Genomic DNA, 22840 nt, shown 5'->3' with positions numbered 1-22840 from the left:
CGTGAAAACTCCTAGATATACAACAACCTATAATATCTTGATACACACAATCTTGGGGGCGACTAAACTTCATCTATAGACAACGAGAACGCGACGCCGTTGCATGAAAGGAAGTCTCTAACAGAAGGTTATGGCGAGAGCTCATCAGATTAACTGGCCTAATTTCAGGGTATCTGACGAGGACAACTCCGTTTCCTTAGCTTCAAGCTCTGCTAGATCCCAATTGGAGGATAGGTGACGTCCATTGAGGTATTGCGGACGTTTCACAGCCAAGTAAACCGTAACGGCACCTGGGAGTTCCGCTATTCCAGACCAAAGCAAGTTGTCATTATTAGCCTAAGGACTCTGAAATTGCCAGTGATGATGTTCGTGAACATACCAGTGTCTTTAGCAAATGGCTTAAATGAATCCAGCGTCATGCTGGTATGTACGATACCCGGAGAGAGGCTGTAGGTGGCGACCCGGAGGTTCTCAGCTGTAATGAACTCGGTGAATTTGGCCACAGCCAGTTTACTGATGAAGTAACTGCTCAATCCAGGCGGCGTGAGGCTAATTGTGGAAATGAGGTTGACCACGGTGGGCCGAAAATCAGCGCTCTCAGAGGCGATCAGACGCAGGTATGCCGCAGTCACAAGGTATGTCCCCCGTACGTTGACCTCAAAGTCTTTCCACCAGGTGCTGGAGTCCGATTGGGCAACGGGTGCTATCGAAGAAAAGACTCCGGCGTTGTTGATCAAGGTGTGAGCGACGCCAAAGTGGTTTTTGATAGTGTCGAAGGTCTGCGCTACTGCCTTCTCATCGGTGATGTCCGTGGGAAGAGCCAGCACTTCAACAGAGGGGGATTCGGCTTGCAAAACTGCTTTCGTCTCCTCAGCCGACTGAGCAGACTGAGTCACAAGGACTAACCCCTTGACGCCGGACTGGGCGTGTGCTCGCGCGATAGCCTGGGGTAATCACGGAGGTCAGTCGTGACTGCGTCTGTAATGAAATTGGGCCTGTTCTCACTCGACCAATTCCCTTTCCTGCGCCTGTGATGATCGTTACTCTATCTTTCTGGGACAACTCTGGCCGTGACGGATCGATGGTGGAATAGACGTCGCGGTAGTGGTTCTGCGTTATACAGCCCGCACGGGTGAACTGGTCGGGATCAACCTGGGAGTCAGACATGGTTCTTGCGTGAACAAGTTCAATTCTCTTTGGCTTCGGTAACGAGGACAAGTAGCTTTCTTTTTTTCTTTTTTTTCTTTTTTCCTCCTACGCCTTCGTGTCTGCTATTTATCTCTACTTCTCGGTGCCATCCACTCGGTCGGCTAACTCCGCTGAGCGTGGAGCCGTCCCTCGGTCTAACCGTAAGGAGCAATCATTACCCCATTTGGTAACCCGGCACATTTCCCTATGGTTCAATGCTTGGAGGCTTCTTGGGAGCTCCTTTAAAGTCCTAGCAGCATCGCGCCCAAGACAAGTCTATAGAGCGTGGCCGAGCTTCCTACTGGCTAGATACATGTATTATGGAGATATTGGGCGCCGAGAGTAACGCGTACAATGGAAGTCAAGAGACGCATCAGGATGCAGAGCTCGATCGACTGGTTGCCAATTTTCTCGATCGCCAGACTGCCGCTGCATCAGAGCGCTTGGGTGGCATCATATTCAAGAATCTGTCTGTCATAGGCGCAGGAGTTGGGGTTTGTTTCCGACACATGGAGTTGACTGTGGTTTCCATAGCACTAACTTGACCAGCGCCAACGGATGTCCGATGTTCCCGAATCTCTACGACGTCTAGTAACGCTCGCCAGCCCGGTAACCTGGTTTTCGCGAAAGAAAACCACATCTCGACCAATTCTGCAGCGGCTGACTGGTTCAATCCGTGAAGGGGAAATGCTGATGATCGTGGGACGCCCGGGCAGTGGGTGCACCACCGTTCTGAAAGCCTTGTCGAATATGAGGGATGAGTATCTGGGATTGGAGGGTGACGTCTGGTATGGCTCGATGGACGCCCCGACAGCCAGGCGACTTAGGCCCAACCAGGTGGCCTTCCTTGGTATGAGAGTCTCCCACGCCCCAATTGAAACATGCACTAGCTAAAAGGGCCATGCACTTTTACAGGGGAAGATGACATCCACTTTCCGACTTTATCTGTCAGCAACACGCTAAGATTTGCCCTCAATGCCCGGCATCCTAACTCGGATCCGAACCGAGCCTCCAGCATTGAAGAAGATCTCCAAACTCTACTGCAGCTGATGGGCCTTGCTCATGCAGCTCATGTCCGAATTGGAAATGACCATCTTCGTGGAGTCAGCGGCGGCCAGCGTCGTCGTGTCTCCCTCGCTGAGGCTCTCTGCACGCGTGCAAGGCAAGTCATCATCCGATGCTTCTCACAACAAACGATATAGGCTGATTTCTCTGTCACCTAGTCTTTTTTGCTTTGATAATCCTACTCGGGGGTTGGACTCTTCAACTGCCCTCCGCTTTCTCACTACCATGCGCAAATACACTACCCGCAGTCGATGCATGACCGCCATGTCTTTGTATCAAGCTAGTGATGTTGCAGTTTCAATGTTCGATAAGATCTTAGTTCTAAATGACGGTCACATCGCCTACTATGGCCCGGCGACATCAGCCAAAGCCTACTTTGAGTCCCTTGGATTCTACTGCTCTCCGAGGATTTCGGTTTCTGACTTCCTGGCATCTATGTCAGGGGATCCGACAGGTCGGAAACCCCGGGATGACCTTCAGAGGCCGGTGCCCGTTCAGCCCGCTGATTTTGAGGCCAGATTCAGAGAAAGCAGCTTCTATCAGCAGACGGTGAGCGAGGCCGCAAAGCCACCTCAAGGAGCAGCAAGTGGGAATTCCAGTGCATCAGCATACGCTTTGCCCCTTTACCGTCAGGTATATGAGTGTACAGTTCGCCATTATCAGATTTTTCTGACTGATCGGGCTGCCTGGATTGCCGAGGCGGGCGGGACAATCGTCCAAGCTCTGCTTCTAGGCACTCTGTTCCGAAATCAGAGAGCCGTGACGGAAGGGCTTTATACACGCGCATCGGCGCTTTTTTTCTGCGTTTTGATTATGGGTTTGCAGGCTTCTGCCGAATTTGGAAATACATTTGTTCAACGCCCGATCTTGCTTAAGCAGAAGGCGTTGCGATTCTACCGACCCGCGGCCTACGCGCTTGGTCAGATCCTCGCCGACGTACCTTGGAAGTTTATCTTCATCTTGTACTCGCTGCCCATCTACTGGATGATTGGCTTCCAGCGTACAGCGGGGAGCTTTTTCACATGGCTGGTGTGCCTCTACATGGGCCTAATGGCACTGAGTGTCATGTTTCGAGCCATAGCTGTCTTCACAAATTCCATCAATCGGGCCATTCTTCCGGTTGGGCTCTTACTCAATGTGCTAATCATCTACACAGGGTTTTATATCACACCTCCAGGAATGAAGTTCTGGTTATCTTGGATCCGCTACCTTGATGTGAGTTGAAACAAAAAGCCATCGCAAGACTTGTGTACAAGCTAACCTCTTCATTATCTGAACTAGCCCATGTACTATACTTTCGAGTCCATCGCTCTCAACGAGATTGGGAGCGGTTCATATGCATGCAGCCTTCATGACATTGTTCCTCGGGGTGAATTATACAATGAGAAGAGCTTTCAGGCCTGTGCAGTGTCTGGGTCCGTAGCAGGTCAATTGAACCTTTCTGGGAGACTCTATTTGATGGTTGAGTATGGATTTAAAGACTTCCACTTATGGCGAAATGTTGCAATCAATGCGGCCTTTTTCGTCTTCTTTTCAATTGTGGTGACGTATGATTTCTTTCCCTAGATAACCCATACTCAACCATAAAATGACTCGACTAATTGTTTTAGCATTGGAATGGAGCGGTTTCGCCATTCATCTGAGCAGATGGCAACGATCTTTTACCGCAAGCTGCCGTCGTGGGCGAACACCTCACCCACTCGTCCTGCGGATACCGAAGAGCCACAGTATGTCACTGACTCTAAAGAACTCAGACCCTCCTCCGACAGTGAGATGGCCCCTATCAGCTGTCTGAACAACACACAAAATGTGTTTGCGTGGCATGAACTGTCACTCGAACTTGATGACAGAAGGCACCTCCTTCACCAAGTTTCAGGTAAGAGCTTGATGTGTGGTGTTATTCAAAGAGTATATGACTCATAAGGCTCTATGGTGTAGGATGGCTTCAACCAGGAAAGATGACTGCATTGATGGGGATGTCGGGAGCTGGCAAGGTAAGTTGTGCAAATTATTACAAGTCGTTATTTGCGCATAGATCCCCAGTCTAAAAGACATGCTGCACGAGTAGACTACACTTCTCGATACCCTGGCTCAGCGTATCCAGATTGGCCGCATATACTGGAGGTCTCTATCTGAATGGGCAGACGCTTCCAGCGTCAATGGGCCGCCGTACAGGTTTCGTCCACCAGAATGATATCCACCTGGCATCGTCTACAGTGCGCGAAGCACTCCAGCTGAGCGCACGCCTCCGCCGTTCGGAAGCGGTTCCCTGGAAAGAAAAGATGCATCACGTGGAGTTTCTCATCCGGCTCTTGGAAATAGGAGATATCGCCGAAGCAATCATCGGGGTACCAGGGGCGGGATTGAATCTCGAACAGCGCAAGCGGGTCAGCATCGGGGTTGAGTTGGCTGCAAAGCCGGACATTGTTCTTTTCCTTGACGAGCCCACATCTGGGTTGGATGGCAATTCAGCACTTTCCATCGTGCAACTGATGCGCAGGCTATCTGATGCCGGGCAGACCATTCTCTGCACAATTCATCAACCGTCTGCGCAGATGATCGAACAGTTTGATAATTTGCTTCTGCTGGTCCCAGGTGGTAAAACCGTTTATTTTGGCCCGTTGGGGTCTCAATGCCAGACGATAATCGATTACTTCGCTCGGTATACGCGATGCTGCCGGGAAACAGAGAATCCAGCAGACTACCTTCTGGAAGTCAGTGCGGAGCCCGACGTTGACTGGTTTCAGGTATGATTTATCATCCCCACCTCAACGATTTACTCTCCATTCCGCAGTTCGTTTCTCATCTGCTGACCATAACAGACTTGGCAGCAGTCGCCCGAGTATGCCTCTACCCAAAAGCAGCTTCAACACTTCCTCCAGTCACAGGAAGGAAATGCTTTGTTTTCGTCAGGCTCTGATCGAGCATATGCAGCTTCCTATCTCGAGCAAATTCGAGTGGTCACCCAACGGGCTTTCGCGAATTACTGGCGCGACTCCGACTACGTGTTGGGAAAAATCCAGCTCAATGTCTGGATGGGGCTGATGAATGGACTCACATTTCTCCAGCTATCCAACGATCTCACTGACTCCCGCGGACGGATGTTTTCTATCTTCGTCGGAGTAATCACCGGGCCCGTGCTCAGCCTCCAGATCGAACCTCGCTTCATCCTCCTGCGCGATCAATTCCTGTCACGGGAGAACGAGTCGCGTGTATACCACTGGAGCGTCTTTACCGTCACTGCGCTACTGGTGGAGATCCCGTTCACACTCCTTGGCGGGCTGATATATTGGGTTCTCTGGTACTACATGGTAGGATACTTCACCATCTCAACGCGAGCCGGTTATGCATTTCTCATGTACGAGCTCTACTCGTTGTTTGTCGCAAGTATCGCTCAATTGACGGCCGCACTGTTTCCCACCGTCTTGGCCGCACAGGTGGCCACTTGATTCGTCTGGCTGGTGATAAACACCTTCAATGGGCCCCTCTCACCCCCGCCTCTGACACCGCGCGGATGGCGCTGGTTCTATAACATCTCGCCCTTATTTTATTTTATCGAGGGGATCGGTACCAATGCCATGCATTCGCTTCAGATTGCCTGCCGTGACACTGAGCTGACCACATTCCATGTGCCCACCGGGGAGACATGTGCCTCGTATGCAGCTGAGTTCTTCGCTTCAGGGAGTTCCACAGGTTACCTAGCAAATCCTGACGCGACTGAGGAGTGTCACTACTGTGCCTATGCGGATGGAGGTCAATATGTCAGTTTTCGATTTCTCTAACCCCTGCTCATCTCCTTCGTCATCACACGAGAAACTGCTAACAAGGTCCTCTTGGAATATAGGTCGAGCAATATGCCATGAGCTATTCACAACGTGGCAACAACGTCGGCATCTTTATTGGATTCATTCTGTTTAATTACACTATGGCGGTATTGGCAACCTATTTGATCTTTATATTTAAATGGCGGAAACAACGGAGGACTTGATTGTTGGACATTGTGCATCATATGCTTGGTCGCCATGTTGAACAGTTTTTGGCGGCTTGAGGGATGGTTTGATAGATAGAAAGATAAGATCAGATATTTCAGAATAATGGAGGGGATATTGATGTACGCCCAGTCCCTAATGTGCTCGCTCTTCGCTGTGATGTGTCGACCATTGTAAGGGTACTGGCATTGACTCATTCAATGCTGAGTGTCAGAAATCTGTGGATCACACAACCACTGTGCAGTTATATATCGACAGGTCTTTCTCTCCTTTGTGGAATGGGAGACGAATGTGGCATTGTATTGCTTTCAGCGTGAACAATTATTTTCTTCGAACGATATACCTGGGAGAAATTACCTGCCTTGTGCGGTCGAGTAATACTTTTGATACTGCCCATCGTTTCTCTGTTGGCATCCGGCACCAACTTCAAGAAATCAGCCTCAATATAGTCGGTCACTGCATATTCAGAGTGATACCGTGATCTAACTCCTTAGCGTCATAATAAGTGCGTCACCGTAGAATAGTCAGACCGGCGCCCATCTGAATGAACATGAAGAACGTGGCCTTGCAATTGGCGTGGTCATGGCGTAAGACAAGACCTCGTAAGACGTTGTAGGTATCATCCGCATAGTTCTCTGTATAGCTAGATGCATCTAATCCCGCTCTCGCCTTGCGAGAGAGTGAGCGATGCATCCATCTTCCTATAGCAATTGACAAATGGCGCTAAGCGCAAAGTTGACGTGGGAGTTGTCGAAATGAGATAAATCTCTTTGGATAAGATGCTGCAAATCGAGACCGACAAGGTCGCTGAGATGCCATTTGCTTGGGTAGAAGGTTGTAGGGACCCTAGTAGTATGCCGGCTCCCGTTATGTGACGCAACGAATGGTATCTTTATGGGGCCATCTCAATGGACTGTGGAAGCGGAGTGGTGTTGTAATTAAGGAGATTATTATAGCCTTGCAGCCAGTGACAACTGAGACGATTCTATGTCTGGTGGTCACTACCTGTCTAGCAGCTGGTGGCTACCGTGGAGTCGGTGTTCTTTTACGGTGCCCTAATGGGTTGTAGAGTTCTGGATAGCTTCACCGGTCTATATGCCAGGCTCATAACCTATCTCGGCAGCGCTACGTAGCAGAAAGAGAGGCTGAGAATATTGCTGAAACACGTGCCTGGGCCCGATCGACTTCGTGGCACTACCTGCCTAGAGACCACTGTGGCCTGTACTCGTCCCTTTGGCATTTGTTGTTAATCCGTTATTTTCAAGAATGAAAATAGGATAAAATAGAAATAGGAAAAAATATTCCAACGAGATAAAATTCAACATCCATCATATTAGTTCGCCACAAGGGACAGAAACATGCGCCTTCCCAGATTCCTAATATCAGCGGCATCGGTAAAATTATCGTTTATTATTATTGAATCCGGATACCAAACTAGAGAGACTAGATCACAGCTCCGTCCTCTCTAGCTCCACTGGGGAGGTTCCATCTAGCACGTCCTCGACCCCAAAGGGACGTATATCTGTCTCACAACGCGTGCCTGGTGCCGGAAGCTCCCCAGTCTGAAAGTACGCTCGGATATGATCATCTGTACACCCCGAACGCGAAGCGAAGGAACAATGCTACAGTGAAGTTCAATTAGAAGACTTATCACTGAACAAGATCGCAAAGCAGAAATATAGGGAATGAACTTACACCTTCAGCATGCTGCTCTAATACAACAGACTTTTCAAACAAAGCGGACATAGCATGGGCACTAATCTTATCGTTAATAGGCCGTAGATGGAAATATATAATGAGATAGCAGGGTGATGGGAAACATACTCGCCCAGAGGAGTCACTGGATCCAGAGTATTACTGACGAATAGTACAGGTGTGGACATATCCTGAGCCCCTGTAGGTCCTTCTTCAAGTTAAGCACTTGGGCAGCAGCTAGTTGCAGTGATACAAGAACGAACCTTTGAAATCCCCTGGTCCTCGACCATTCCATCTAGCACACGGCATTAAGAAATCTGCAAACGTGTCCCCCATCCAATGGCTGCTCTCAATGGAAGGCCGAAGATACTCATCCCAGTATTCCTCGCGGGTGGCATTCAGTAGCTTCTGATTTAGGTCCAAACATACGGTACCAGCAGTCACTTCTACGCGGTACGAGTATTGGCATGCCTCACGACACGGAGCATCAGACTGACATTCTGAGCTAAGGCAGTGAGCTGGCTGCATTTCCTCGCGTAGCATGGTTTTCCATTCAGCCATGCTCGTTGCGTTCCGTTGTTCGAGATCTGCTAGGATGATAGCGAGAGTGGGGAAAAGGTCGATCGGCGCGTACAAGGCAAGTCTTAGGAGACGTCTCACGTCGGAATAGGTGATTATGTCTGGGTTTGGATGAGTGGTCCAGAGGGGGGACGCTTTCAGATCAGACAGTATATTCGTGAAGCGCTGCTGGAGTTCGCTTATTGCGTTTATATTGTCTTCTCCGTCAGCAGATGGGCTGGCAAAGGCACACCTCGGCTGGCCTGCCTGATGACAATAGCGGAAGAAACTGTCAAATACACGATCTGCGTCACGCAATGATGTCGACATCTCGCCAGAGTACCAGCTTAATGCATCTACCACCCCGTCTAACACCATCCGCTGAACTTGGTTCGGGAAGAGACTTGCATAAGTAACGCCTAGCAGAGTCCCGTATGAGTAACCCCAGTATTGCAGCTTTGCATCTGCGCGTGGATCCGGTTGGAGCAGTTGAGCAATATGTCGCAGATCATGTGCCGTACTTCAGGTATTCATGTACGGGCCAATATCCGCATTGTCCTTAGAGGAATCTGTACACGATGTGGCTAGGGCCTGCATGCGGGCCCAAAGAAGATCCGCTGCGTGTTCGGAGCTACCTACCAAGCCATGAGCTTGCACAGCCTCATTCCAGAGGTAACTAGACAGCAGATCAGGAAAACAGGTTAAGGGAGGAATGGTATTTCCCACGCCTCGGGGGTCAAAGGACACAATGTCGAAATAGCGAGATTGCTGTGCATCATCGGGGCTGTCTACAGTCCGCTGGATTTCTTTCCCTCGGTTAAGTATTTCCTGCACGCCGGACCCGCCAGGGCCACCTGTATTCCTAGTAAGCGACCGTGGTGGGGTGACAGAATGGTGGCGGTGGTGGCATTGCTGCCTATACCTGGGTTCACGATTATGGAGCCACCGTAACGCTCGTCGGCAGGATCTACCTGTGCAGGCAGTTTTATGACGGCCAGGGCAGCCGTTTTATTTTCAATGGCACTAGCTGACCAGTCTAGGGGAACTTCGAGACGTGCACATAGATAGTCCTGGTAGCAGGGGATGAAATTTAGTGCTGAGCCTGGCGCAGTCTGGTAGGAGCGGGTTAGACTGTGAGAAATTATAATAGGGCGGATGAGATCAGTACGCTACTCCAGGAGAAGTCCCCGGCTTGCACCGCAGACGGCATCATGGGTTGGTGTCGCAGGGAGGAGGGTGAGTTGAGTAAGAGAGAATTAATGAAAAGGATGGAGTAGCCGACCATATAAGTACTGGATGAAGTGAGCGAGTTAGCGTCAGCCACGACGGGCTGACATGCATGATCGGGGCACCGCCGGCAACCGATACAGCCTCAGCTCGACGGGAAAACGTGGTTACCTGGACTTAGAAGATGATAATACAATGAAAAGATAGCGTAGATTGCCATAAATACGCCACAATCTATTTATTAGGCAACAATCAAGTAAGAGCAGATTTGGCGACTCATAGTAGTCCCCATGGAGGGGCGCGATGGTTTTCTTCGCCGAAATAATCGCTTAATGCCTCTAACGAAGATCTCAGAACCTCCAAACTGTAGTATTCTTCTCACAAGCAAATCCGAGAAACGCAATTGACCATATGTCCTTAGTATGAGGGCTAGCAGGAATACTTGTTTGTCGATGCATACCGACTAATAAAAATGGTTCTTCTTTTTCGCGCAGGGATTTGGTTTTTCATTTTTCATTTTTCATATTTTATGTTATTTTATTTTATTTTTTTGTTTTATTTTATTTTATTTTTTTTTTTTAAATAAGACTGGGTGTTTTCGTCTCCCACCCCTGCTGAGGAACTGTTTGATATACAGAAGCCTGAGATACTTGAGATTATGTGACAAAGAAATTGTAAACCTGAATGTGACTAAGGCAGAAGAGAGCAGGTGAGGCCACACAATACTGTACACCCACTTCCGATCGTCATCGAAATGAGCGTTGTGGGTACTGGAACGACAAACCATAGATCGGATCTGCATCCGAATAGGCTTTACTTTGTACATTGGTAGGAGTTTGAATGTTTGAAGATCCGGCAGATGATCACCTGCTGCAGGGAATAATTTGAAACCTGTCCGTCTGCTTTGACCCAATTGACGAGGTACGTGATTTGATGCTACCCAAGCAGTATGAATGCGACGGAGGTGGCTATCCTTACCTTGTCATATGCAACTCATAACGGGTAGTCCCCATGGAGCCACGGCTATTTATTTCTAAGGGCCAACAGTGAAAGATTGTGAGATCGTATACCTCCTGGGTATGACGCAACCAGGGTGAGCACTGGCATTGCTCCAATCCATATGGTGGAGGTATGTCTCCGAGACCATGACGCATGTAGACCCTGACCTGTCCCTGATCCAGGGATCTGGTTTGTCACTTGGCGTATTTTAATTAACTGCGGGTCAGGGTCTTGCCGTCCAGACCCAATGGATGAATTGCCTGCGTGGCCCTGCAGTTCCAGCGATCGGCACGGCACGGCTATGACGTCGGTGGGTGTTCCGTTTGATATTTAACCATAGAAGACAGCCTTGTTATGCTGGTTCCTGCCGCAAAATAAAGGTCTATCCTTACCACGTTAAGTGTCAAAATGAGTGGGGTAAGCTTTGCCCGTCAGGCCTTACTCCAGGCTGCTCTTCTTTCGATTGTCTCCGCAATCCCGGCGCCCACGGCCTTCGTCAACAATGTCGCTCCGCCCGAGCCCATCATCACCCCTTCGCCGGTTCAACATCGACCTTCTCGAGTCGCTGGTCGAAACATTCTGAGTGACGTCGATTCTGATATTAACAGCATCCTTTCTGGCCTTGGATCCGACCTACCCTCCTGGGTCGCATCGGGTGTGCCCAACTACTTCCAGGGTTTCCCTACTGGGGATGCAGTGGTGAGCTCCTTGGGCTTGAACAGCGCTGAGTTGGCAGCCTTGCCCACCAATGTCTTGAATATCGACCCATATGCCAACTGGACTAGCTCTGGCTGGAACGTTCGCTTCCACGGAAACGTCTACAAGCAGCCCAACACCTCCATCTCCGACCTCAATGATTTGGCTGATGTTTTCCTCGGCAATACAAGCATCTCCGACCTTTCCGAATCCGAGCAGAAACAGGCTCGGAATTTAACAGCGGAAATATTAGTGGTCCAGCAAGCTCACGTCGCCGTAAACACAATCCACCTGGAGCCTGCACCGAGTCAGGGATCCAGCGGACAGTCAGGCGGCGGTGGATCCTCTAATACCACTGGCGGCACCCAAGACCTCACTCTGCCCTACAACACTACAGTTGAAGGCGATTTTGACACTTTCGTACCGATTAGCAGCAATGGCTTGACGGCAGGTAATGAAACTTCGGCGATACAACGGCTTAACGTCCATGTGGAGGGCGCGACAATAGGAAACAGTACTGCCTATCTCGTACCTCCGACCGGGCTCACTGTCGTTTCGGACATCGATGATATCCTACGCGTCACCAAAATCTATGAACCAGAGCAAGGTTTACTCAACTCATTTGCGCGCCCCTTCAGGCCGTGGGAGAATATGCCGGACATCTATCGCAACTGGTCGATCAGTCTCCCCAACCTGCACTTTCACTACCTAGTAAGTCTGCTAGATGTCCCTGATTGCATTGTTGCTGCATACTCACCACTACACTACAGACGACGACCCCCGAACAAGTCACCAGGAACTACATGCAATTCATCTACGACAACTACCCCGGTGGATCTTTCGACACCCGTCCCCTCAACTTTAGCGACGTTTCCGCCACCTTGTCGATCCGGAAATTCCTCCTGCAAAAGGTCTTCGAGACCTTTCCGCAGCGCAAGTTCATCCTCATCGCCGACACCAGCAACAGCGACGTCATGCGTGACTATCCTGAAATGGCGACCGACTTCCCTGGTCAAGTGCAATGTATTTTTCTCCGGAACACCAGCGCCACCGACTCAGGGGACAAATTCCCATACGATACCTCTGGGTTTAAGAAGCTCAATCAGTCAAACTACATGTTCTTCTTGCATCCCGATGACTTGACGAATCTAGACATCGCGAATGGCCAGTGTTACAACACATCCATTCCGCAGAATTTAACGTTTAGTTATCAGGGTTTGCCATTGGGGCTGGGTGATGAACCCACAGCTGTCAATGGGTCTGCCAATCATACTGCTGAGTCGGCGGCCGGTTTGTCGGTAAAGGGTGGGACTGATATGCAGGGTTTGATCTTTCTGTTCACCCTGGTTACGGCCTATTCCATTTTCTTGTAAATATCAGTTACGATGTATGAGAGATAACGACTTTGATATACTCACGGCTCAATTTACGTTCCAAAACCGAATACAGCGGATATCTATGCTCGATGCAAGGACTACCACTATGTTACACTACTAAGGGTTTATCTACTATGGGAAATATTAGTGCTTGGTTTGTTACAGCTCACTCGAGCTTGCGTTACTAACCACTTTTATCGGTCCATGGATCCACCGCCCAACGCAGTTATCCCAGGAGGTGGCCGCAATGGCCAGTCAAGTCAATTAAATCTCCTCTGCTAGGAATTGCATGGGTTTTGACAGACAGAACTCGGGGAAAGTATCGATATTCAATGATCTGACGGTGGCTCCGAAATTCGCTAGGCTAGCCCTTCATCACTAGTAATATTAGTTGTCCAACTTTCGCGCTTTACACTTTCCATAGCAAACCCCCAATTCCCAGCCAAATCCTCATATCCTCTAGGAAGTAGATAGCGCCCATCGCTTACCATTCCTTCGATGACAGGCGCATAACGTTATGCCCAGCTCGTCAACAATATTCCCCCATCTCTTCTGTATAATTCGCCTTGGACCTGTCACAGCCTGTACTGCGATGCAGTTATGTGGAGGGACCTTCATCCTTCACGCAGTCAGTCTGTCCGTCTGTATACCACAAGTCACATATCACCATGCGAAATGGTTGGGTATGCATGAAGAGCGATATAAATCTGCGATTCAACGCTGTAAACTGTCACTTCGAGACTAGACATTAGATGTGGTCGACAGGTCGGTATTCTAAAAGTATACCTTGTTCATAATTGTCCGGTGTGCGCCTCGGCTGAACTCCGGCGCTTATCTAGCCCGCGGTTAATGCAACCTCACCACGCGATCGTCGTCACCTGTCTTGACAGTTCAAGTCATCTCCTATCCATCTATCCCGGTCATCTCTCATCAACATAAACGCAATAAACCCTTCCGAGGCTACCTAGTTCTCTTCACAGCTATTCCTTAATCAACACAAGTGATAAACCAGCGAAACCATGTCTCTCCAGCTTTCCAACCTCTTCGGCGTCAAGGACAAGGTACGTGTACTGACTACTCAATCCAACCATGCTAGTACCATGCCTAACAAATGTGCATATTGTCGTGATCACCGGCGGAGGCACCGGACTCGGCAAAGGCAAGCTAAACTCTCCGCCATTCAGCAATTACGAATCTAATTTTTGAGCCGATTGCAGCCATCGCAGAAGGGTTTTCTACCAATGGTGCCAAAGTATACATCACGGGACGTCGTGTTGAAGTCCTCGAGAAGGCTGCAGAAGAACTGCGTGGAAGAGCTGCACTTGGTGGACAAGTGATTCCGTTAGTCGTTCTTCCCATCCGGGTAATCCTCAGACTGACGTCACATCATTATAGGATCAAGGGTGATGTGAGCACCAAGGACGGCTGTGCTCAGCTCTTTGAGCAAATCAAGCAGAGAGAGGATCATGTATGAAAATGATGGATTTGATAAGGATGGAAGGATCTGCTAACTAGTGTCTCAGGTCGACGTGCTTATTTGTAATGCTGGTTTGCAAGGGACAACCGACTATCCTCCTTGGGATCCCACTGATCGTAGGATTTGTCGTGAGCTTTGGTGGCTGCATTGTGCGCTGATAGATGAATAGCCGACTCTACTGAGAAGGGCTTGTGGGAGAGTGTCGATAAGTATGTCTCAGATAATCTACTTTGGTCAATACGTAATACTGATATGTCAAAGCGATTCCTTCACCTCGACAAACGATGGTATGCGGTGCTCTTTGTACATTTTCGGTAAGATAGCTAATGGACCATACGGGTAGTCAACATCAGTGGTGTCTATTTTACCGCCGTGGGATTTCTCCCGCTGCTGCGAAAGTCTTCCGACCCTAGCGTGGTCGTGATTGCTTCGTTGGCTGGCATTGTTATTCAGAGGTAACTACTCCGGTACTCATTTTGCTGCAAAGATAGCTAGAAGTGGGGTATTGATCTGCTAAACAGGGCTATTGGTGCAATGACTTACGCTACTTCGAAAGTAAGTGGTCTCGACATCTAGCAGTAAGCCAAGGTCAGGTTGCTAACATGAACCACAGGCTGCTGGTACGTTTAGTTGCCAGCCATTAGTACCTCTAATGTCAACTAACCATTCCTAAAAGCCCTCCACTTGTCAAAGCTTCTGGCGGGCAGATTTGCCCCGTATGTATCTTTTCCCTGTCACTCCGCCACGGTTATGGATATGGGACTATGATGATTGTGAGTCTCTCTCACGCTCGCTGATATCTTCATTAGGATGAAAGTCCGCGTCAACTGTATCTGCCCTGGAATCTTTCCTAGTGAAATGACGTTCGCCGATACTACCAATAACACGGATAACCTCAACCCTTTCGCAGAAAGCGCCGCTAAGCGGGCTCCTGCTGGTACGTGATTCACCCGGACGACTTCCATATACAGTCCTAACACGCTAACACATATCACAGGACGCCCTGGGTATCCCGAAGAGATAGTTGGACCGTGTCTGATGCTGAGTTCCAAGGCCGGAGGTTACATGAACGGAGGATATCTATTGGTCGATGGTGGTAGAGCAATGGTACGTCTTCTGCCTTCTAATTTAGCCGTCATTGGATGCTAATCCCCGCCAAGAGCGCATCGATCAATGATGGAATACACATGCCAGAGGACACATACGTGTGGTAGATTAGCTTGTGCCCAAGGCCTTAGCTACAGCTACCACCCAAAACCGCCAAAGTCCGACACAATAATGAGATAGGGGTCATATAGAAAAGCCATAATGCGTTGATTAGGTATCCCCACTCAAACCTCATAGTCAAAATTTATTTCTATCATTAGGAGATACCATCTACCGCCCCTCCGTAACGCTCTTCAACTCATTCAACATTCCCGCCCTAAAAACCCCGACATCCGTAATCACCGAAATCATATCAAATCCCTGCTCCGCACGCACGCGGGAATCCTTACCATCCGTACAGAAGATAGCGGCCTTCTTACCCGCTGCATGCGCAGCCTTCAAAATTCGCTGAATAGCCGCTTCATGCTCCTCCCCGCCCCTCGTAACACCCATCTGCTTCGCCAAATCAAAGGGTCCGATGAACAGGACATCGACGCCTTCAACAGCTGCGATCTTCTCTACATTCTCGACACCAGCCTTCGACTCAATCTGCACAACTACAATCGTGCCTGTTTGCGAGCCTTCGTCATACTCTTCACCGGGCGCGACGCCGGGGAATGCGTGCGGCGCGAACATGGGGCCGTAGCCTCGTGTGCCGAGGGGTGGGTATTTGGTCCATTGGACGATTTTGGCCGCTTCGATCTGGTTTAAATTATTAGACTTAATACATTTTTGGAAGTATGTGAATAAGAAGATCTGGGTACGCACTTCTGAATGGCACATGGGGGTCATGACTCCGTGAGCACCGGCGTCCAGCGCCCGTTTGATCATCCATTCCTCTGCGCAGGGGACCCGGACAATCGGGCTTACGTTCTCGGATGCGATGGCATTGAAGAGCTAATATTGGTCAGTCATGGCATGAATTTGGATAAATGGCAGATCTACTAACCTCATAGTAATGGCGGTCGGATATTAAACCGTGCTCGGCGTCTACTAGGACCCAGCTGAATCGGCCTGGGCTGGGGGGTTGGCCGTGCAGGATGGTCTTGGCGACAGCGGCACTAGGGAGGCTGTATTCATTCAGTTAGATAGAGTTTTTCATGGACTTAAGAGCTAAGAAGAGTTGATGTGGATGAGCATACGTGAGCCAGAAACCAAGGGCCGTGGAAGAGCCCCGGAAGGTGGAGGTGATGGCGGTTTCGAAGGGCATATTGGAGATGATCCTGAGCGTGGTGGTTAAAATATGAATCCTCTTGGGGAGCTTCAGGCTACAGCAGGCATACGTACCTTTACTAGGATATGTTCAACGTAGACTTCAATCGGGATCAGTATGAAAGAAGGTTGAAGTTCATTTCGATAGAAATTCAGTTGTCCGCTTAAGAGCTCGGTGTTCTCTGCCCCGCCGGTTACGGTCCTCGGCTAACCGATCGCATCAACTCCGACCGCAACGGGGTAGTTGACCCCGAAGCCATTTATTGTCGTGAAACAATAACAGTGACCAGAAAAGTTCTTTGTGGTGTTCCTAATATTCAAACTCTTCTACACGTAGCAAACTGTGAATTTATGTTGGCTGGGCTATTCAACATCGTCAAATAATTGCTGAGGTAACCACAAGTGGCAGGTTGGATAACTATGTTATTTGAAATGAGAAAGATATTGGACTGGCAATGAAAGGGCCCAGTCTGAGGCTCAATAACTCATCCATGTCATTTGCTTAGCTAAATTTGTAAAATCACTAGGCACACAGCTGGCCGCGTGTCTATGCGGGTGAGTCATGGTGGCCCGTGACGGATGGAGAACACGGGTGCCTGGTGCAAGCTCATCTGATCTCGTATCAAACGAGACTAAATACAATCTTCTACCTGTTTAAGCCTATGAGGTATAACATGGACTCACAAAGATGATGCTTGATTCTGAGGAATTCCGCCCCACCTTTGACATCACCACGTGTGCAAAGACCTGCTGAAGCTTAAACCCGGCTTATCACCGCACTCTCTCCCAAACTCTATTATCCATAGACCCGATATATCCGGCAGTACTGGTCATGAGAAGAGTTTACATGTTTACTCTCATCTCCCAGATTCCGTAGTATTGCGAATAGATCTACTATTTATACCATTGACCCCTGGCCCAATTAAATCATCAGTAACCATCACATCAAAACAACAACTTACAATGGCGACAATCCTCTACAACCAACTCTTCGTCACTCCCTCTCTCCCCCCCGCCCCCTTCCCCTTCCACAACCGTACCGTCATCATAACGGGCGCCAACACCGGTCTCGGCCTAGCAGCAGCCCATCACATCGCGTCCGGCCCCATCGGCAAGCTCATCCTCGCCGTCCGCAACCTCTCCGCCGGCGAGTCCGCCCGTGCCGAGATCCTCAATGCCCAGCCCGATTGCGACCCTCAAACCGTTGAGGTCTGGCCCTTAGATCTGGCCTCCTACGACTCCGTCCGCGCCTTCGCTACCCGCGCAATCACTACGCTCGACCGTCTCGATGTTCTTCTCTGCAACGCGGGTCTCGCGACGTTTCAGTGCTCCAAGGCAGAGGGCCACGAGCGCATGATCACGGTCAATGTGATTTCGACGTTTTTGTTGGCTGTGCTACTGGTGCCGAAGTTGAGGGAGACGAGGAGGCTGTGTCAACAGATGGGGGAAGAAGGGCACATCCCTGTGTTGTCGATAGTAGCAAGTGAAGTCCATGCATTTACCAAGTTTCCCGAGAGGAATGCGCCCGCAGAGAAAGGGGTGGGTGTGTTTGAGGCGCTGGATGAGCCGGAACGGTACTATAAAACGATGGCAGAGCGGTACCGCACGTCAAAGTTATTGGATGTGCTATTAACGAGGGAGTTGGCGGATCGAATTGGGGATGATGATATTGTGGTCAATTGTCTGAATCCGGGGCTTTGTCGGTCGCAATTAGCCAGGGAGATGGATAATGTGGTGGTTAGGATTATGTTGCGGTTGTTGGGGAGGACGGCGGAAGTGGGGAGCAGGACGTTGGTGACGGCTGCGGCGGCGGGGAGGGAAAGTCATGGCCAGTATATGTCGAATGGAGTGGTGTGTCCGCGGGAATTATCGTCATTTGTGACGAGTGAGGAGGGGAGGAGGACGCAGAAGAGAGTATGGGAGGAGTTGAGTGATATTTTGGAGCAGATTCAGCCGGGGATTATGCGGGGGGTGGTGTAATTGTGTGTTTGATTAGGACTGGTTTGTTTGTATACTAATGGTGACCAATTCCACTTAATGCTAATTATGCCCTTTTGTTGATCTGAGATCTTGCAGCGTAGGTTGGCGCATTAGACCAACTAAGGAGCTGTAGTCGGTGTAGGTGGAAGTAGGCTGGGTTGGATGGAAGTCACAATCCACTCATGGTTTGGAGCATGGTATGAATACTACATGCTAGGTGTGGTCGAAGATGTGTACTCCACGCAAACTAGTTAACAATGCGCAATTACAATTAAGGTAACATGCACATCAACCGCTCCTGGTAGGGAGCGGGAGGACGAAAAAAAAGACAAAAAGAAGTGACCTACGCAGGACTCGAACCTGCAATCTCTTGATCCGTAGTCAAGCGCCTTACCATTGGGCCAGCAGGCCTTGTTGAAGGTAGTCTTTTTATTTTGCTTAATAACCCAGGGGCCAATATTTCTGCACTTGCTCCTACAAGCATTGGTATGTTCTGTCTGTCAAAGTACATTAGGCAAGGTAGCAAGTAGCTGGTAAGCTCGAGACAAAGTTCCGACCGATATAATAAACACTTAAATGGGTTCCTACAGCTATGAGTATGCGCTAAGTGTGTTCATCATGAATATCAAAATGAACACTCATTGCGCGATTACCATCTGTCTATATTTATATTACTAACAACTAGTTAGGTTAAGACCTCGCGGCTCAACTATGTCATGCTACTACTATGGATGCTATCGAAATTTTGACGATATTGAATGCTTCACATCGTTGTCAGGAAATAACGTCTGCGACCAACCGGCCTGCAACTGTCCTTGACACCGCTGGGCTCCTTTGTGTCGGTTTCGACTGAGATAACCTGGAATATAGCCCCGATACTTATCAGATGAAGGATCTTCAAAGGGACTACCTCGTATTTAGCTCGCATCAACCAGCCTAAATCTTTTTCCCTTTGGATTTTCAGGATCATAGGCAGTCTACAGCGTAAGATCTGCTTGCTTGCTTTCCCCCCCAGAGAAGCTATAGGTCGATGACGCTGTTCCATGTTCTTCCAGGATACATACTCATATTGCAGGTATACCTTCAGAGAGAACCGTCTAAAGTTTGTTCCCATTGAGCCGAGTTTCCATCCTGTCCCAGTGCTGCATAGCCTTGATAATTAGAACAACCCAATCCGTCTGAATCCATAGCTGATATTAGCCCATGAGGCAGGATATACTCACCGATTGAGAAAACAAGGCAATATTCCCAAGCCAGAAGACATTTGCTGTAGCGTTGAGCAAATTCACCCTTATGTTTGTTTGCATCTCAAGAGTTAGACAATATACAGTTTTTATCCACTGGGTTGATGGAAATGTACGTCGGCTAAGATTCAATTCTGGCTCCGGTGTGAAGGGTGTGGAGATGGCTACCGTCAACCTGAATCAATTTCAAAACTACCTGAACAGGATTTCAGCAAAGTGTTTGATCATCTGTATAAGATCAAGAAATCCATGATGAGTTTGGTATTCTCAAAGACATCTCGAATTATCAGGAATCTGTGTGGAGCCAGGCGTTTCCACCCAAAAACAAGAAACCCCCCTACCCGTTCAAGTATCCGCATCCTCATGAACCAAGTGTAGTCCAATCTGAGCTGCGAGTTATGATGAACGACGCAAAGTCCGCTCAAGCTTCTGTTAGTTTCTCCTGGCTTATGGCTGAAGAAATACTGACACAAGAATTCAGAACCCCTTTTTTTTTTTTTTTTTTTTTTTTTTTTTTTTTTTTGGACCTCAAGAAAGAATACTACACTGCAAGCCAGTATGCCACATTTGGACGACAACAGACCATACCACGATGGTCTTCACCATTGTGACCATTGTATTCGTGAGTGCACCTCGCCCCCGTCACAAGCAAAGTCTGATATTGGGATTTTTTTAATTTTTTTAGCTTCCACTTACATTTCTCTCTTCCATCTTTGCGCTCGATATCGCCCAATTTACTCACGGGCCTTCGGGCCGTCCGCAGTTTCAGAGCTGGTGGATCTTTCCTTTGATCTGTATGTTATGTCTTCTTAGCCTTTCCCACTTGCGTTGTTTGGATATGTTCTCACTGGATGCAGTTGGCTCGTCAGCAGCCGTTGCCATCCCATTGATCGTCGTCGCTTTCAATGTGAATGACTTCATTGTTACACCCTACTACAAGCGGAAAGCTGGGATGACCTCTTCCCCGCTGCTTCTGGTCCCGGACGCCAACCCCCCAGAGGGTCATATGATGCCAGTCGATACGGGCGTGGACGGGTCCGCTCTATGTTTTCTAGAAAAATACCGAACAAGTCTGAAGATGATAAAGTAAGTGTAAGTCAGTTAACAATTATCGGGTTAATACGACGGATATAGTGGCTTACTTGTTGAAGTCATTTCCAGATGTTGCTAGAGAATTTGACACATGGTGGACAGAACTGCGACTACATCTAGATACGACTGAATATATCTACAAATTACTGGCACTGTATAAGCGACTAGAGCTGCTGGTCTGTGTCATTTATGCATTTATGTTCAATGGCTGTGATGCATCATGTGATATAGCCTGAAAGAAGTATGGTGCACAGCACGGACCCCCTGTCTGCCGTACATACCTTTCATAAGCAAATATAAATTTATTTTACGGGTGTATGTTAGATGTCCTCCCGTGGGAGATCACACAAAGACAATATACCTCCACCGGAATCATGCTAAGCGGTTTTGTTCCATCCCCGCCGTCTCTCCAGAGTGCCCCGCCGTTTACATACTCAGTGAAGACTATGTATGTAGCCTAAAAAAAAGTGTGAAAGTAAAGCAAAGAAGGCTATTAAACGCTAAAGATAGGAGAGTGAATGCATTTTGGGGGTAAAATACATACTGGATACTAACAAAAAAGGAATGACAAGGATGGGATTCGAACCCACGCTCTTTCGAATTGGTGATTTATATTCCTAAAACCAACGCCATAACCACTCGGCCACCTTGCCGTTCTTATCATTTGGTGGGCATCAAGCAGAATATGACCACAGGAATGTTTTTCTGCAGCGAAAAGCGAGCTGATTTTAGGCTTCATGGACAGGAAAAGCGGCATTGCGGCGGAGTAAAGGGCTGGTAAAGTATGTAATTAGTGGGACACGGCACGGCGTATCGAACTTAATGCTAGTATTCACTGGTTATTAACTACGGAGCCGCGGGTCTTGCGACAAGAAGGGATTGGTTCTTAGTTTACTGGAGAGGTGAATGCTAGCGCAGTCACTAGATGGCCTTCTCTCCAGCATACTATGAGGGATGCAGTCTGGGGTGGGACTTGGCTTGCTTGATCCGAATGACTTGCGGAATTTGCGTGGCCACAGATTCAAACATATACTTCCGTCAATGCTTACGCTCGTACTAATACATTTCTGGTGACTTTATTAGCCTCTGTTCCGGCTGCTTACCCTTGAGCATTACGGTAATGAGTGGAAGTATTGTGTTGGAATTAGCTATGTCAATGATTGATGTATGGTCAAGTAGAAAGAGGCTCAACTGAATAACTCTCAATCCAGGAAACAAACTGAGCGTCTTTTACGCTGGTCGATAGGTCAATGTTCTGCGGTAGTTTTGGTGTGCTATGCTAAATCCTCGGCAATCTCGGAAGGGCTTATTTTACTCTATTTCTAATGCTATATCCATCACTATTAATCAAGGGATGGAAGGGGTTGGCTGACTGGCTGTTGGCGAGTCAGTCGGATTGAGGGATACGTGGCCTTGAATCAGTTAATTAGATTTAAGTTATAGTAATGTGTAGTATCTGTTGAGCTATCTGTTGCTTACTGCTGCTTGCTGCAGCATGTCATAGCTAAGTTTTCTTCAATCTGTCGGTGCACTCTGGCGTGTCAGATGTATCGCACATACATACGTCAAGCCAAGCAGTGATGATTTGGATTGGTTACGTGTTCTCAGTGCCGGAGGATTGTTATGCAGACGATAAAGACAAAAGGGTGCAGGTCATCTTGCATAAGGGTGGTGGTGGCGACCGACCATGTGACTGATACCAAGAATTATCTGAGCTTGGGCGGTCAAGAGCTGAGGATGAATTATTCTATTCCAGAGCTTTGGTCCTAGCTGATGGACATGGTAACGGCGTTAGTTAGCACTCTACTTACTGTGGCGTATGGTTTGTGCTGAAATTGTTGGTGGTGGTTGGGAACGGAAAGTAGATGGTCGGTCGGGAATTCATTGCTTGAGAGC

General features: G+C 48.7%; 11 protein-coding genes and 2 non-coding genes across 13 annotated transcripts; 5 read left to right on the top strand and 8 right to left on the bottom strand.

Annotated features, from left to right (window-relative positions):
- Nucleotides 1–144: 144 nt before the first annotated feature.
- On the bottom strand, nucleotides 145–1167 carry An03g02550 (uncharacterized protein; the record flags this gene model as incomplete). Its single annotated transcript, XM_001390114.1, has 3 exons — nucleotides 145–302; nucleotides 380–944; nucleotides 1006–1167. The coding sequence occupies 3 exons, from the start codon at nucleotides 1165–1167 to the stop codon at nucleotides 145–147; spliced, it is 885 nt and encodes a 294-aa protein (XP_001390151.1).
- Nucleotides 1168–1508: 341 nt separating this feature from the next.
- On the top strand, nucleotides 1509–5702 carry An03g02540 (uncharacterized protein; the record flags this gene model as incomplete). The annotated part of the gene is made up of 8 exons (XM_059746974.1): nucleotides 1509–1682; nucleotides 1738–2025; nucleotides 2257–3468; nucleotides 3556–3800; nucleotides 3864–4129; nucleotides 4192–4270; nucleotides 4322–5000; nucleotides 5076–5702. The coding sequence occupies 8 exons, from the start codon at nucleotides 1509–1511 to the stop codon at nucleotides 5700–5702; spliced, it is 3570 nt and encodes a 1189-aa protein (XP_059600277.1).
- A 1988-nt stretch (nucleotides 5703–7690) lies between these two features.
- On the bottom strand, nucleotides 7691–8873 carry An03g02530 (uncharacterized protein; the record flags this gene model as incomplete). Its single annotated transcript, XM_001390112.3, has 4 exons — nucleotides 7691–7864; nucleotides 7938–7998; nucleotides 8067–8145; nucleotides 8201–8873. The coding sequence occupies 4 exons, from the start codon at nucleotides 8871–8873 to the stop codon at nucleotides 7691–7693; spliced, it is 987 nt and encodes a 328-aa protein (XP_001390149.3).
- Nucleotides 8874–9017: 144 nt separating this feature from the next.
- On the bottom strand, nucleotides 9018–9836 carry An03g02525 (uncharacterized protein; the record flags this gene model as incomplete). The annotated part of the gene is made up of 3 exons (XM_059746973.1): nucleotides 9018–9349; nucleotides 9418–9626; nucleotides 9778–9836. The coding sequence occupies 3 exons, from the start codon at nucleotides 9834–9836 to the stop codon at nucleotides 9018–9020; spliced, it is 600 nt and encodes a 199-aa protein (XP_059600276.1).
- A 451-nt stretch (nucleotides 9837–10287) lies between these two features.
- Nucleotides 10288–10829, bottom strand: An03g02520 (hypothetical protein; the record flags this gene model as incomplete). Its single annotated transcript, XM_059746972.1, has 2 exons — nucleotides 10288–10700; nucleotides 10793–10829. 2 exons carry the CDS (start codon nucleotides 10827–10829, stop codon nucleotides 10288–10290), a joined length of 450 nt encoding a protein of 149 aa, XP_059600275.1.
- A 300-nt stretch (nucleotides 10830–11129) lies between these two features.
- On the top strand, nucleotides 11130–12790 carry An03g02510 (uncharacterized protein; the record flags this gene model as incomplete). The annotated part of the gene is made up of 2 exons (XM_001390109.1): nucleotides 11130–12128; nucleotides 12188–12790. 2 exons carry the CDS (start codon nucleotides 11130–11132, stop codon nucleotides 12788–12790), a joined length of 1602 nt encoding a protein of 533 aa, XP_001390146.1.
- Nucleotides 12791–13812: 1022 nt separating this feature from the next.
- Nucleotides 13813–15419, top strand: An03g02500 (uncharacterized protein; the record flags this gene model as incomplete). The annotated part of the gene is made up of 10 exons (XM_059746971.1): nucleotides 13813–13854; nucleotides 14001–14261; nucleotides 14317–14398; nucleotides 14440–14479; nucleotides 14532–14584; nucleotides 14614–14725; nucleotides 14884–14890; nucleotides 14964–14986; nucleotides 15080–15207; nucleotides 15268–15419. The coding sequence occupies 10 exons, from the start codon at nucleotides 13813–13815 to the stop codon at nucleotides 15417–15419; spliced, it is 900 nt and encodes a 299-aa protein (XP_059600274.1).
- A 228-nt stretch (nucleotides 15420–15647) lies between these two features.
- An03g02490 (uncharacterized protein) lies at nucleotides 15648–16626 on the bottom strand (the record flags this gene model as incomplete). Its single annotated transcript, XM_001390107.1, has 4 exons — nucleotides 15648–16118; nucleotides 16185–16313; nucleotides 16366–16486; nucleotides 16559–16626. 4 exons carry the CDS (start codon nucleotides 16624–16626, stop codon nucleotides 15648–15650), a joined length of 789 nt encoding a protein of 262 aa, XP_001390144.1.
- A 965-nt stretch (nucleotides 16627–17591) lies between these two features.
- Nucleotides 17592–18608, top strand: An03g02480 (uncharacterized protein; the record flags this gene model as incomplete). Its single annotated transcript, XM_001390106.3, has 1 exon — nucleotides 17592–18608. One exon carries the CDS (start codon nucleotides 17592–17594, stop codon nucleotides 18606–18608), a length of 1017 nt encoding a protein of 338 aa, XP_001390143.1.
- Nucleotides 18609–18947: 339 nt separating this feature from the next.
- On the bottom strand, nucleotides 18948–19019 carry tRNA-Arg (ACG). Its single transcript has one exon. It is a non-coding gene; the product is annotated as a tRNA-Arg (tRNA).
- A 352-nt stretch (nucleotides 19020–19371) lies between these two features.
- Nucleotides 19372–19722, bottom strand: An03g02460 (hypothetical protein; the record flags this gene model as incomplete). Its single annotated transcript, XM_059746970.1, has 1 exon — nucleotides 19372–19722. The coding sequence occupies one exon, from the start codon at nucleotides 19720–19722 to the stop codon at nucleotides 19372–19374; it is 351 nt and encodes a 116-aa protein (XP_059600273.1).
- A 688-nt stretch (nucleotides 19723–20410) lies between these two features.
- Nucleotides 20411–21180, top strand: An03g02450 (hypothetical protein; the record flags this gene model as incomplete). Its single annotated transcript, XM_059746969.1, has 3 exons — nucleotides 20411–20646; nucleotides 20800–20938; nucleotides 21004–21180. The coding sequence occupies 3 exons, from the start codon at nucleotides 20411–20413 to the stop codon at nucleotides 21178–21180; spliced, it is 552 nt and encodes a 183-aa protein (XP_059600272.1).
- A 329-nt stretch (nucleotides 21181–21509) lies between these two features.
- On the bottom strand, nucleotides 21510–21597 carry tRNA-Leu (TAG). The gene has a single exon. It is a non-coding gene; the product is annotated as a tRNA-Leu (tRNA).
- Nucleotides 21598–22840: the final 1243 nt, after the last annotated feature.

The sequence above is a fragment of the Aspergillus niger genome, assembly GCF_000002855.4.
Source record: "Aspergillus niger supercontig An03".
Lineage (NCBI taxonomy): Eukaryota > Fungi > Ascomycota > Eurotiomycetes > Eurotiales > Aspergillaceae > Aspergillus > Aspergillus niger.
This window is presented reverse-complemented; position numbering and strand designations above follow the sequence as displayed.